General features: G+C 39.6%; 1 protein-coding gene across 3 annotated transcripts in view; it reads right to left on the bottom strand.

Moving 5' to 3' along the window:
* The window catches only part of LOC114214540 (S-adenosyl-L-methionine-dependent tRNA 4-demethylwyosine synthase TYW1), a 213,628-nt gene that overhangs the window by 97,687 nt on the left and 100,244 nt on the right, over positions 1 to 15,697 (bottom strand). For all 3 annotated transcript variants that reach the window (XR_003610443.2, XR_003610445.2, XM_028110270.2), the window contains exon 12: positions 5,289 to 5,466. Coding sequence is in view for 1 of the 3 variants with exons in the window: in XM_028110270.2 (XP_027966071.1) it covers positions 5,289 to 5,466 (178 nt within the window). In the remaining 2 variants the exon portion in view is untranslated. The remainder of the gene's footprint in view (positions 1 to 5,288; positions 5,467 to 15,697) is intronic.

Here is a 15,697-nt window from a genome sequence, read left to right as displayed (position 1 = left end):
TGGCAGGATATCCTCCTTTCTCATCAGTGAATAATATTTCATTGGGTATACCTACCACACTTTTTTTATCCCCTCATCTGTTGATGGGCATTTGGGTTGTCTCCATATCTTGGTTATTGTGAATAATGCTGCAATAAACATGAAGTACATATATCTCAACAAAATCCTGTTTTCATTTTCTTTGGGTATATATCCAGAAGTGGAGTTGCTGGGTCATATGGTAGATCTATTTTTAATTTTTTGAGAAACCTCCATATTCCTCTATATTCTTTTCCATGGTGGCTGCATCAACTTACATTCCCACCAACAAAGTATAAAAGTTCCCTTTTCACCACATCTTCACCAGCACCTGTTGTCTCGTCTTCTCAGTAACAGCCATTTTAACAGGTGTGAGGTGGTATCTCCCTGTGGTTTTGATTTGCATCTCCCTGATGATGAGTGATGTTGAGCATCTTTTCATGCACCTGTTGGCCATTTTGATGTCTTCTTTGCAAAAATGCCTATTTAGTTCTTCTGCCCATGTTCCAATCAGATTGTTTTTTGTTGCTAAATTGAGTTATTTATTTTGGAATGTTCTATATATGTCTGTTAAGTCCATTTGTTCTAAAGTGCGGTTCAATTCCAATGTTTACTTATTGATTTCCTGTCTGAATGATTTCCTGATCCGTCCATTGCTGATAGTGGGGTATTTGGGTCCTTTACTGTTATTGTATTATTGATTTATAGCTCAAGCTCTCTTAGTATCTGCTTAATATATTTCGGGGCTTGGGTATTGGAACTGTATATTTACAAGTGTTCTATCTTCTTGATGTACGGATTCACTTATCATTATATAATGACCTTCTTTGTCTCTGGTTATCCTTTTTGGCTTGGACTCTATTTTGTCTGATATAGGTACTGCCCCATCTACCTCCTTTTGATTTCCATCTGCTTGGACTGTCATCTTCCATTCTTTCACTATGAGCCTGTAGGTGTCTTTAGAGCTGAAAAAAGTCTTCTATAGGCAGCATATAGTTGAGTCTTGTGGGTTTTTTTGTTTTAATCCATTCAGCCACTCTGTGCTCTATGATTGATTGCCCAAACAATGTAATGGGTAAAAAATCACCCATTTACATTTTGGGTGATTACTGATATGTAATGATTTACTAGTGCCATTTTATCTTTTACTTTCCCATTGTTTCTTTTTCCTTCTGTTTCTACCCTTGTAAGTTGGTGGTTTTCCATGGTGATTTGCTCAGTCTCCCCTCTTATGTTTCATCATGTCTATGCGCTACATTTTTGCTTAGTGATTACCATGAGAATTACAAAAAACATCTCCTAGATAAAATAGTCATCTTTCCTGCTGATAGCAAATCAAGACTTGCCTATAAAAATTTCATCCTTTTAATTCAATTTTTTTTTATTTTTATTATGTTCAATGAGCCAACATACAGTACATCATTAGTTTTCGATGCAGTGTTCATTAGTTGCGTATAACCGCCAGTGCTCATCACATCACGTGCCCTCCTTAATGCCCATCACCCGGTTACCCCATCCTCCCACCCCGCTCCCTTCTGTAACCCCTCAGTTTGTTTCCCGGAGTCCAGAGTCTCTCATGGTTTGTCTCCCGCTCTGATCTCCTCCCCTTCAGATTTCCCTCCCTTCCCCTGTGGCCCTTCACACTATTCCTTATGTTCCACATATGAGTGAAACCATATGATAATTGTTATTCTTTGATATTTTTGATGTCACAAATTACCTTTTCATGCTGTGATTTTGTTACCAAGTTGTAGTAGCCACACCTTTTTAATGCTTTTCCTTTAACCTTTATACTATAATTAAGAGTTTAATATACTATTCTAAAAAAGGGTTACAGTCTTCTAATTGTCCATTTACCACCTTAATCAGAGTTTTGTGTACTTTCATCTTCCCATTTCGGCTTGAAGAGCTCCTTGCAACATATCTTGTAAGGCAGGTCTAGTGTTGGTGAACTCCCCTCAGTTTTGGTTTGTCTGGGAAAGCCTTTACCTTTCCTTCATATCTGAAGGATAACTTTGCCAGATATTCTTGGGAGGCAGTTTTTATCTTTCAATATTTTGAAAAAATCATTCCACCACTCTTCCCAAGGTTGTAGAGTTTCTGCTGAGAAATCTGCTGATAGCCTAATGCAGGTTCCTTTGTAAGTTATTGTCTTTTTCCCCCAGCTGCCTTTAAAATTCTTTACCATTGACTTTTGCAGTTTTAATATAATGTGTCTTAAAGAAGGTCTTTTCACATTGAGATAAGTGTTTTATTAGCTTCGTGGACTTGTATGTCCAGTTCTTTCCTCAGGTTTGGGAAGTTCTCAGCTATTATTTCTTTAAATATGCTCTCTGCTCCCTTCTCTCTCTCTTATCCCTCCGGTATATACCCATTCATCTAATGTGGACTCCCCTAATGGAGAAACTCACAGGGTTTCTTTATTTTCTTAAAATCTTAGTTCTCGCTCCTCTTCCACCTGAGTCATTTCTAGATTCCTATCTTCCAGCTCGTTAATTCTCTCTTCCATCTGATCTGCTCTATTTCTAATGCTTTCTAAATGCATTCTTCACTTCATTTATTGAGTTTTTCAGCTCCAGAGGTCTGTTTGGTTCTTCTTTAGAATTTCAATCTCTTTGGTAAAGTATTCCTTCTATTCTTTAATTTTATTCCTGAGATCATTGTATTGCCTTTCTAAGTTTTCTTGTAGCTTGTTGAATTTCATCATAATAGCTAGTTTTGAATTATGTATCAGATTGCAACAGTCTGTGTTTTGGGGTTTAGTTACTAGAAAATTGTCATTTTCCTTTTGTGATACCATATTACCATGATTTTTCATAGTGTTTCATGAAAAGTGCCTCTGCCACTGCATCCAAAGCAGCAAACACCTTTCTTATTTAGGTAAAAGCCTTGTTTACTTTGATTCTAATAGTTTTAACAGGTTGGTAATTGGAAGCCTTCCTTTTATCTTCCAGAAGGTGGCGCTACAGCACAAGTTTTTGGTTTCTCTTACCAGAGCTGACTCCCCACTAAGGCTGGGAGAACTGTGCATTTAAAAAAAGGGGGGGGTGGCAGCACAGTGGAAGGAGGGGTGTGCTTAGCACCTAGGGTTTTGGGTGTGCCCCATGACCCGGTAGTAGGATCCTCAAGTGGGGGGTTCCCAGAACTCCATGGGCAGTTCTTTTGCCTAAATCCCCTGGGGCAGACAGCAGGAAACATACCTTCCTTCAGTTCTGTGTCTGCCTTCTTCCCTTCCCTTTTCCTCCCCACCCCAGTCACTGGACTCTCAGAGAGAACGACAGGTTATCTGGCTCTGTAGCAACCACCTTCAGCCTCCACCTCCCCTGCCAGAAGGGTGGTGCTGGCTCCCTACCAGACCTGTCCCTGCAGCCTCTGCTGACGCTCCCCTCACTCCACGACCCCCTCCCATGCCCAATCCACCCACTTCTGGGTGCACAGACAAATGCATCTCTTGGGTGTCCTGGTGTGCTATGCAGAGGTACTTTTTTTTCTTTGGTTATGGGAGTCTGATTAGTTGTAAATGGAAGGCAAGAGAAAAAAGGAACGAGGCAGTCCTCCATGACTCTGACGTCACTCTAATACTGTCTTTTTATATTTGAAAATTATTTTCTCCTTTTTTGCATGTTACTCTTTATTGGTCAGTACTTACAAAACAACTTTGAATTTTAAAAGATCATTGTCTTTTATTCCTATGTGAGAATTTCCCCAATATTTCACTAGCCATCTCCTGAGAACTTACAGACACTATACTAGGGACACAAAGATAAATAAGCAGGGGTCACCAGTCTCAAGCAACTCAGTCTTATGGGGAAAATACAAGTAAATAAGTAAAATTTAATGTTTTTGGTGCTATAATATGTACATAGTTCAAGTATAATGCAAAAGCAAGTCATTTCCAGGCCTCAGAAGATGGTCATCTCCATCTGTAAAGCTTTCCCTCTAAGTCACCCAAACCAACTCAACATCTTACATGCTAAACCTATTCCTTATGCGATCTTCTACTGCTCCAGGGCCCCATAATCCTAGCAGTCAACATGGCTGGAACCCCTCCAGTCATTAATTGGTCCTCTTTTTTTTTTCTTTAAATTTTTTATTGTTATGTTAATCACCATACATTACATTATTAGTTTTGGATGTAGTGTTCCATGATTCATTGTTTGTGCATAACACCCAGTGCTCCACGCAGAATGTGCCCTCTTTAATACCCATCACCAGGCTAACCCATCCCCCCACCCCCCTCCCCTCTAGAACCCTCAGTTTGTTTTTCAGAGTCCATCGTCTCTCATGGTTCGTCTCCCCCACCGATTTACTCCCCTTCATTCTTCCCCTCCTGCTATCTTTTTTTTTTCTTAACATATATTGCATTATTTGTTTCAGAGGTACAGATCTGTGATTCAACCGTCTTGCACAATTGCACAGCGCTCACCATAGCACATACCCTCCCCACTGTCTATCACCCAGCCACCCCATCCTTCCCACCCCCCACCACTCCAGGAACCCTATCAAAATACCATCCACTTTTTTTCAAAGAAATGGAACAAATAATCCTAAAATTTGTATGGAACCAGAACTGGTCCTCTTCCATGCTGGGCTCTCAGAGCCATGCAGTTTGCCAAGCTGATCTATTATGTCTCAATAATGTCTGTCTTAGGGCTCCTCATTCTCACTGTCTTACTTTCATCTTTATGACTCTTACCTAAATGAACACTCTCCTATCTTGTTGCCTGCTTTCTGGCTCTCCCGTTTTACACCATGCTAGCAGACGGCTCTGCAGGAAGCAAGATCTTTCCAAAGAACAGCACTTGAAGTCCTCTACAATCTACCCCCTACCTTTTCAACTTGGTTTCCAGCTGCCAGTCTCTTTCACACACTCTGTGGTCCAGATGAACTATATTTACATAATGGTATCACAAATACCCTAACTTCCTACCTTTCTCAGGAGGTTCTTATTAAAAACTACAGCTTCCTACCTTTAAGATTCCAATTAAACAGTGGCTTCTCTGAGAAGTTTTACCCTGTTTCTCCCCTTGTAGAAAAAAAAAAAACTGCATTCTCTTTTGAATTCCCCCAGCAACTGATTTGTTCCTCTATTCTTTTTACTAATATTATCTTCCCTAATAGAATGAATTTTTAAGAGTAGGCCCATCTCTCAGCCCCCAAAAAGCCAACATGTGTATGTAATTTGTAATCAATAAGCCCTTTTTGAATACATTAATGCCTCAGTCAAACACAGATCCAAGCAGAGTATCTTAATAAGCTGGATGGCTCACCTGATTTCCACAGGGAATTGTGCATTTGTGACCAGGAAACTGGAGATTTTACACTCATGGAGTAGTTTCAAAAACCTATTGATTTCTGGGTACATGATGGGTTCTCCCACAAGGGACAACGCACAGTGCTTTACCATCATCCCCTCTTCAAAACGTTCTTCTTTGACACCTGGTACTCCTGGAGAACACAGTGAAAAGGAACAAGCTCAATAAGGCATGGGGAAAGAATATCACTTTTATTTTTCTTATTTAAAGATTTTTAATTTTTCTTAATGGTTCTTTGGTTATAGAAGGCAAATTCATTTTTGATATCATTCAAATAATACAAAACAAGGGCCGGGGGGGGGGCGCTAGAATTAGTAAATCAGAAAAATCAGCAATCTCATCTTCGGTTTTAATACTAATTAAACCACATGAATATAAGCAGAAGAAACGAACTCTGTTAGCTAATATCTGGAATGCAGGACATATTACTTTCCATAATTTGCTTAGCTCTGTATTCTTTCAGGTTGGTTTAAGAAAATGAACTCAAATGTTTATCAACAGTTAAGTGGATAAACAAAATTTAGTATAAACGTGCAATGAAATATTATTCAGCCTTGCAAAAAGAATGCGATGCTGACAGGTAACAACATGGATGAATCTAGGCTAAGTGAAAAGAGCCCAACACAGAGGGACAAATGTATGATTCCATTTATCTGAGTTACCTAGAATAGGCTAATTCAGACAGAAAGGGGAAGGTTACCAGAGGCTGGGAAGAGGGAGAAACAAGGAGTTATTTTTTTTTTGGGTACAGAACTTCTGTTAGGGATGATGACAAAGTTCTGAAAAGGGACAGTGGTGACAGTTGCACAATATTAAGAATGCACCTAATGACACTGAATCGTATACCTTAAAAATGGCTGCACTGGTCAATATTGTGTTATGTATATATTCTACCACAATAAAATGATGGGGGGAGGAAGCTGAGCTCAGTATACGGAAAAGCGTCTTCTAGACCAATCATTTCTCCCTTCATTCCACAAGTATTCTGAGTTGTGAAACTAAATGGACTTGACCCAAAAGTACATAGGAGAGAAAATGAAGAACCCTGAACTTCTCCCCTTTGGCTGCATGCCAGAATCACCTGGAGTGTCAAAAACTAGGTCCACTGCCAAAGATTCTATTTAATTGGGGTGGGCATAAACCAGGATAATGGGAGTTTTTAAAATTCTTCAAGTAATACTAATATGCAGCCAAGGTCCAAAACCACTGCATAAACCAGAAGTCCCCAAATCTGTTTGCACATTGGAATCACCTGGGAAATCTTAACACTTCCAAACTCCAGACCCCAGCACAGACCAATTAAATCACAATCCTGGGGGAGAAGCGCAGGCATCAGTGGTTTCTGAAGCTCCCCAGGTGACTCCAATGTGCAAACAAGTTTGGGGACCACTGGCACACACCATGGGTTCTCAACCCTCACCGGACATTGGAACTACCCAAAGCACTTTTAAAAATCCCAATGTCCAGGTGGTATCCCAAACCAATTAAATCAAAACCTCTGGGGATGGCACTCAGGCATTTTTTTAAACACTCCCCATTCGATTCCAGTGTACAGAGTGAGTTGAGAAGAACTGTTCTCAATTCAAATGTAGAAGGCACTCATGACAGTCCCTCAATCTAAGACAGAAATTTGGAAGACTTGGGAAGAGTATAAAAAGGGAATTATAAAAATATATCTTCTTTACTTCAGATATTTCTATCAATTAACTCTAGTTTTTTTTCAAAGCACACAGTCTCTGAAGAACACAGACTCCTTGTGCATATTGGGAGTGGGAGGAAGCATGTTCATATTCCCTCTCTATCACTTATCAGTCACCTTGGACACACAATAATTTCCTGAACTGTAAAAAGCCCCTACCTCCAAGGACTTTTGTTGGCATTAAATGAGATAATGCATGTAAAAGGCTTTAGCAGAGTGCCTGGCACATAAGAAACATTCGTTAAAAATTTATTACCACCACTATCCTGGTTTCTTACAATGACTGAATCCCAGTCAGTATCACCTTAACAACAACAAACCTGGAGAAAATAAAGTCAGATTTCACTGCTCATTTGTACCTTAGTTTCCAGGAAGTGATTTTATTTTATACACATGCAAATACAAACACACACACACAGTCTATGTGGAAATAAGCAACTGCAACTAAATACCAAGAGATCAAACTAACACAATACAGGCTAAAATCAGAACAATCTAAATGTGGCAGGTGATATCTGCTGCGATCCCTATCTAACTGCAGTTCTGAAAATATATTTTACATCGGTATTTTTAAATGAATAACTGTTTAGGTAACTGAAATCTGAGATCTTAAGTATCAAGTTTTTTTTAAAAACCTGATCCTTAACTCACTGTATGTTGCCAAAACAACTCAGCAGTAAGCATAACATTTCCTTTTTATAAAAAATATCATTAACTTTAATTCCCCCAATGAGCAGATGAGTAGAAGGACAGATTTAACCTGAACTGCAAAATTAACCTAAAACTCATAAAGTAGATAACTGAGCATTGGCTAGGCCCTAAGCACTGAAAGTCACATGTAGCAGGTCTAAATTCTGGCTGTACCACTAAGCTGGTTTGTGTTCCTTGGTCAAGCCACTCAACCTCTCTGTGCCCATTCCCCGATCTACAGATGGGAATCTTACACACACACACCTTTTTTTTTTATTAAAGATTTTATTCATTTAGAGAGAGAGAGGGAGAGTGCACGAGCAAGGAGACGAGCAGAGGGAGATTCCATGCTGGACGGAGAGCCCAACACAGGGCTCGATCTCATGACACTGAGATCATGACCTGAGCCAAAATCAAGAGCCAGACACTCAACCAACTGAACCACCCAGGCACCCCCATACACAACTTTTAAAGAATTCAGTGAAATAAATACCTAGGGCAGTGCCAGGTCCAGCACATAAGCATTCCAAAAACGTTAGTTACAAGTATTTTTATTTTAATAATAATTACTTTGTGAATGAAACAGAAATTCAATCTTTTAATTATTTCAAATAAAATGGTAATTCCACTCAATTCAACATATATTTATTGATCACCTACTATGTGCCAACTAGTGTTCTAGGTAACTTTTCTACAGTAAATAATTTTATAAATAATTTCTCTATCTAGAGAAAAACCTCTGCCTTTATGAAGTTTATATTCTTGTGAGAGACAGAGAATAAACATCAAACATAAATCTGTAAATTCTATACCAGTGTAGTCCAATAGTATGTTCTGAGATGATGCAAATGTTCTCTGTACAATCTAATACAGTAGCCACCAGCCACATGTGACTCTTGAGCACTTAAAATGTGGTCAGCGTGACTGACGACGAACCAAATTTTTTATTTTATTTAATTTTCATTAATTAAAATATAAAGGGCCACATGTGGCTATTGGCTACCACAAAGGATATGCGTATCTTTAGTATATTAGAAAGTGATAAGCATATGGAACAGGAAAGGTAGAGCAGGGTAAGGAAGATCAGGGATCCAAAGAAGAGGCAGCTGACTCGAAGAAAGGGCAGTCCGGAGAAGCTCACTGGAAAGATGAGATCTGACCTGAAGGAGATGAGGGACGAGGCTGAGAGAATAAAGAGGGAAAGAGCACTCTAGGCAGTGAACAGCAGAGCAAAGGCCCTAAGGTGGGAGCAGGCTGACATGTCCAAGGAATCTGAGAGACAGGGGTAGCCACCGCAAGGCTTTGAGAAAGGTGGCATAATCTAAATTTCCTCCTAAATGTTTGGATCAGATTGGCTTCTAAACTGAGACCAAAGGGGCAAAGAGGCTAATGTGGCAAGAGGCTACTGTATAATCTAAGCAAGAAAGGATGGTGGCTTCCACTGAGGTGGTAACAGCAGAAGCTGCAGAAGAGATCGATCAATAGGATTTTCTAATGGATTGGACTAATGACTTCTACAGGCTTTTGGCGAGAGCCACAGAGCTGCCACCAATTCAGACAAAGTCTTTGAGGGTAACAGGTTTTGAAAGTAAGGAATAACCTGTGTTCAATTTTAGAATGATAAAGTTCGATATGTCTGTTATATATGTGTGAATGAGTGTCCAACATTCAAGTTTGGATTCTGGAAGAATGGACTGGGGGAAATAAATATTTTGGCAAACGGATGGTACCTCTATTCCAGGTCTGAATAAGATTGCCAGGGCAGTGATTGTAGACAGAGAAGTGAACTGAGCACTAGAACACTTGCATGTCTAGGGAAGGAAAGAGGGGTCATCAGAGGACACGACCAAGGAGCAGCCAGGGAAGGAGGAAAACGTAAAAGCAAAGGATCAGCTGTCGTCCTCTTTGAGAGCCTGAATAGAAAAACATCAGCCTGCCCATTAAGACAATGACAAAAACAAAAACCAAGACAAAAAAAGTCCCATGGGTAAATCTCCTGAAAGAGTAATGATTCTCTGGGATTTAAAAATTATCCTAATTTTCTCAAAAGTAAGGTGTTGAGAAGAATATGTAAAATCGTGGTTCTCTCCTTCATAAAAGCATGTTTCTATTTTGTGCTCACCGCCAGAGGCTATTATAGTGATCTTTCCCAAAACAAGGCCCTTAGGGATTCAATCTCCTGCCTTCCTTCACTGTCCTCAAGGAAATAGGCCAGAAAATAAGACATCCTCTAAATTTCTGTAGAAAGATGCCCCAGAGCAGGAAGGCAGTCCAGGCAACAGCAAACACTACATTTCAGTAACAAATCTACAGAGATATTTTCCACATAGGGAGTGTCTGTCTCGCTGTCTCTCTCTCATACACACACTCTTTCTCTCTCTATATATATATGCTCATGTTTCCCTAAACCTTACCCCCTTTACTATTAAACTCTGCTTTGTTATTCTGATTTTTTTCTCCTTAAGCAAGTTTCTGACATTTCTCTTATCCTGAACATCTTCCTAATCCTGGACAATCACTGCAGTCATCAGATTAACTATGAAGCATACTTTATCTCACTCAAAGATGCCAAAGCAGAAACTTAAGATGCCAGAAGTGTTATCCTTCTGTCATAGCAATAAAACCAAGTAACACAAAAATAAACATAATATATTGCTTAGCATAGGGTATTCATGCCTATTTCTAAAGTGTGGGTCAATCAGACATAAAACAGTCTCTTCTTTCTTTTCATAACAATATAGTCCCCAGCCAAAGATCTTCCTAAGAACCCTCCTGGTTAAACGTCACACAATTCTTTGATACAGTCACTTCCACTGGAGGGTTTCTCATAAATAACCTTCAGAAAATAATTAGCAGGTGGTGCTCTCTTCCTCACCACCCCATGTTTCTTTTGGATGTATACTTTAGCATACCTTGTTTGTGAAAACCATCTATCGGAGACCCTTATTATTTTTTTTTTTTTGCATTACCTCACGTCTAACTTAAACTATAGATAAAAAACATCTAGCACAAATAATCTCTTTTTCATCTTTGCACCTTCAGCACTGAGGATGTTCCTGACAAAGAGTGTTCACTCACTTGACTGCTGAACCAATGGGAAACTGACCTAAGGAAACCTCCACCCCACTCTCTGGAACTATTTCTCCCCGGCATGGGGGTACTTAGAGGGGGACAGGCAGCGTTTTGAACAGATGCTGCGCTGCACTGAAATTCTGACCCACTTGTAATCAATATAAAGTTAATTCTGCATGTGTATAAAGGGAAAGCTAATAAAGGTCATGAGAAGAAAGAAAATTTGATGATTCAATGAAATAACTGAAGAGACAATAATTGCCCTTGGAACTGAGAACAGAAGCACAAAAGGGAAGCATTTAAAAATATCAGAATATCTTCAAAATCTGTTCAAGGGTGGCCACTTAGCTAAAGCTTGAAACTCAGAGGGAATAAGCAATAATACCCACAGCAAGTCTCCCCCTCCACAAAAATAAAATCATAAAATGACCCAACCAGACCCATGGGAAAAGAAGGTATTCAACATGGGGTAGAAAAGCACACTAAAAAACAAAGGATTCCAAGCCAGAATAAGGGAAATTACTAATGAGTTAAAACTGAACCTCTATCTTGATCAAAACTCTTCAGAGTATAGGGATAGAGGGTACATACCTCAATATCATAAAAGCCATCTATGAAAAACCTACAGCGAATATCATTCTCAATGGGGAAAAGCTGAGAGCCTTTCCCCTAAGGTCAGGAACGCGGCAGGGATGTCCACTATCACCACTGCTATTCAACATAGTATTAGAAGTCCTAGCCACAGCAATCAGACAACAAAAAGAAATTAAAGGCATCCAAATCGGCAAAGAGGAAGTCAAACTCTCACTCTCTGCAGATGATATGATACTTTATGTGGAAAACCCAAAAGACTCCACCCCAAAACTGCTAGAACTCATACAGGAATTCAGTCAAGTAGCAGGCTATAAAATCAATGCACAGAAATCAGCAGCATTCCTATACACCAACAACAAGACAGAAGAGAGACAAATCAAGGAGTCGATCCCATTTACAATTGCGCCCAAAACCATAAGATACCTAGGAATAAATCTAACCAAAGAGGCAAAGGATCTGTACTCAGAAAACTATAAAATACTCATGAAAGAAATTGAGGAAGACACAAAGAAATGGAAAAACGTTCCATGCTCATGGATTGGAAGAACAAACATTGTGAAGATGTCAATGCTACCTAGAGCAATCTACACATTCAATGCAATCCCCATCAAAATACCATCCACTTTTTTCAAAGAAATGGAACAAATAATCCTAAAATGTGTATGGAACCAGAAGAGACCCCGAATAGCCAGAAGAATGTTGAAAAAGAAAAGCAAAGCTGGCAGCATCACAATTCCGGACTTCCAGCTCTATTACAAAGCTGTCATCATCAAGACAGTATGGTACTGGCACAAAAACAGACACACAGATCAATGGAACAGAATCGAGAGCCCAGAAATGGACCCTCAACTCTGTGGTCAACTAATCTTTGACAAAGCAGGAAAGAATGTCCAATGGAAAAAAGACAGTCTCTTCAACAAATGGTGTTGGGAAAATTGGACAGCCACATGCAGAAGAATGAAACTGGACCATTTCCTTACACCACACACAAAAACAGACTCCAAATGGATTTAGGTTGAAAGACCTAAACGTGAGACAGGAGTCCATCAACATCCTAAAGGAGAACACAGGCAGCAACCTCTTCGACCTCAGCCGCAGCAACTTCTTCCTAGAAACATCACCAAATGCAAGGGAACCAAGGGCAAAAATGAACTACTGGGATTTCATCAAGATAAAAAGCTTTTGCACAGCAAAAGAAACAGTCCACAAAACCAAAAGACAACCGACAGAACGGGAGAAGATATTTGCAAATGACAGATCAGATAAAGGGCTCGTATCCAAAATCTATAAAGAACTTATCAAACTCAACACCCAAAGAACAAATAATCTAATCAAGAAATGGGCAGAAGACATGAACACACATTTTTCCAAAGAAGACATCCAAATGGCCAACAGACACATGAAAAAGTGCTCAACATCGCTCAGCATCAGGGAAATCCAAATCAAAACCTCAATGAGATACCACCTCACACCAGTCAGAATGGCTAAAATTAACAAGTCAGGAAACGACAGATGTTGGCGGGGATGTGGAAAAAGGAGAACCCTCCTACACTGTTGGTGGGAATGCAAGCTGGTGCAACCACTCTGGAAAACAGTATGGAGGTTCCTCAAACAGTTGAAAATAGAGCTACCATACAATCCAGCGATTCCACTACTGGGTATTTACCACAAAGATACAAATGTAGGGATCCGAAGGGGTACGTGCACCCCAATGTTTATAGCAGCAATGTCCACAATAGCCAAACTGTGGAAAGAGCCAAGATGTCCATCGACAGACGAATGGATAAAGATGTGGTATATATACACAATGGAATATTATGCAGCCATCAAAAGGAATGAGATCTTGCCATTTGCAACGACGTGGAAGGAACTGGAGGGTGTTATGCTGAGTGAAATAAGTCAATCAGAGAAAGACATGTATCATATGACCTCACTGATATGAGGAATCCTTAATCTCAGGAAATAAACTGAGGATTGCTGGAGTGGTGGGGGGGTGGGAGGGATGGGGTGGCTGGGTAATAGACATTGGGGAGGGTATGTGCTAGGGTGAGCGCTGTGAATTGTGCAAGACTGATGAGTCACAGACCTGTACCTCTGAAACAAATAATGCAATATATGTTAAGAAAAAAAAAAAAGAAGAAGAAGATAGCAGGAGGGGAAGAATGAAGGGGAGTAAATCGGTGGGGGAGATGAATCATGAGAGACGATGGACTCTGAAAAACAAACTGAGGGTTCTAGGGGGGAGCGGGGTGGGGGGATAGGTTAGCCTGGTGATGGGTATTAAAGAAGGCACTTCTGCGTGGAGCACTGGGTGTTATGCACAAACAATGAATCGTGGAATACTACACCAAAAAAAAAAAATTGAACCTCTAAAGAGAGGATGAAGTTAGGATATCCAGAATATAACCAAAAGAAGGAAATGGCTTTGCTTCTTTGAAAACTGCCTATAATATTCCTAAAACATTTCTGTTTAAACTTGAAATCTGTATTCCCACAGATACAATATTGTTAAAATGAAGATTAAGTAACCATTCAAACCCCCAACACCACATTAAACCGCAATATACCTAAACTACAGTATTAATAAATCTATTTCAATGTTAACTAATCAAATTCATTTTTTTTCCTACAGGAAATTGTAACCCAAATTCTAACTAAGAAAATCAGTAATACCCCATTCCTTTGGTTTTTAATTTTGTTTTGCTTTCCTCAAGCCACCAGGGGACACAAGGTAATAGTATCAGTGCTCTAATAGGCAAACTCTAACATGGGTGTGGAAGAAAGGGGAACCTTCCTGCAGGGCCTCCGTGAGTAACTACATCACAGGAGTTAAGCCACCTCTCCAGACCAAGAGACTTCAGATTTGGGGAAGAGAGAAAACAAGAGTCCACCAGGGGCTGAAATGAAATCTAGAGTTATGTATCTGCATCTTTAGAGTCCACATGTAGGATCCGTGTCAGGACTATACCCAGGTGAGAGTACAGGGTTCAGAAGAGGTAGCATGACTTGTATTAGTCTCGCCATCTTTACTCTGAGGCTCACCATTCAGAAAGGAAGAGGTCCTGTTTTATTTATACCCGATCCCCTAGGGATGAATAAAAGATAGAACATAGAGATTTCACTGATTGCAGGAGGCATTCAGGTTTGTAAAAAAAGAAAACTTTAGACTATAATCATTGATAAAGACTGAGTGAAGTTACAAAATCTCATTGCCTAATGAATGTCTACAATAAAATAAACAACCATGCATTTGAATGGTTTAGATTACTTTCTGCTGACCGCCAAGAAGAGAGAAACATAACCAATATTCTGAAAAACTAAAATTTCTTAATTTTTCCCATTATGGTATTTTTAAAAAGAAAACAGTTCACATGCTTGTTGAGGGCTGCAGACTACTACCAGTTTTCTAGAAGAGCTCTGGATTTTTACAAATTATGTATTTCATCCTTTAATAATCAGGGTTTTTTTCTCTTTTAATACTACAGTATCACAGCCAGGTTTACTATAATTATTACAGCAGTAAGACAGATTTTCAAAAAAGTAGTGTCTTATTTAAGCTTGGAATGAAATAAAAAAAAGCATTAACAAATAGTTACCACGATCCTAACACTGAAGACTCTGTGAAAACATAAAATACAATGAATGAGAGTTCCTTTATGCCTGTGTGCCAGCCTGTCTACACCCAGCACACCTTCCAAGAGAAACCCGTTTTCTACGACGACTGCTACTTTAAAGAATTGTTCTGGCACCCTGAAGAATGTCAGTGTACAAAGGTCAACCAGTTCCAACTTGAAAACCTTTGTAGAAAATTTATTGTTGATTAAATGAATAGCTGTTGTGCTGATATGGTAACACTTTGTCAAGTAATTAAGATGTAAAAAAAGAATCCTTTGGGGGAATTACCAGGGCAAAGTAGATACCCCATAAAAGCTTTTTTAAGAATGAAGTTGGTAGTCATTGTTGAATTTGGGGGGGATCACTTCCCCTTAGGCATTTTAACCCTGATTCAGGATTCACTTGTCCACAGATATGCTCTATTCTTTCTCTCTGCAATCCTCTATCTTCCCCCATAAGACAACATATATTTTTAAAGACTCTTCTGTTTCGGGGCGCCTGGGTGGCTCAGTTGGTTAAGCGACTGCCTTCGGCTCAGGTCATGATGTCCCGGGATCGAGTCCCGCATCGTGCTCCCTGCTCAGCAGGGAGTCTGCTTCTCCCTCTGACCCTCATGATCTCTCTATCTCATTCTCTCTCTCAAATAAATAAATAAAATCTTTAAAAAAAATAAATAAAAGCTCTTCTGTTTCTT

The sequence above is a fragment of the Eumetopias jubatus genome, unplaced genomic scaffold (genome assembly GCF_037043125.1).
Source record: "Eumetopias jubatus isolate StellerSeaLion01/CBP00866 unplaced genomic scaffold, mEumJub1_p1.0 scaffold_12, whole genome shotgun sequence".
Classification (NCBI taxonomy): Eukaryota; Metazoa; Chordata; class Mammalia; order Carnivora; family Otariidae; genus Eumetopias; species Eumetopias jubatus.
The sequence above is the reverse complement of the archived record's forward strand: the minus strand, read 5'-3'. Positions and strand labels throughout refer to the sequence as shown.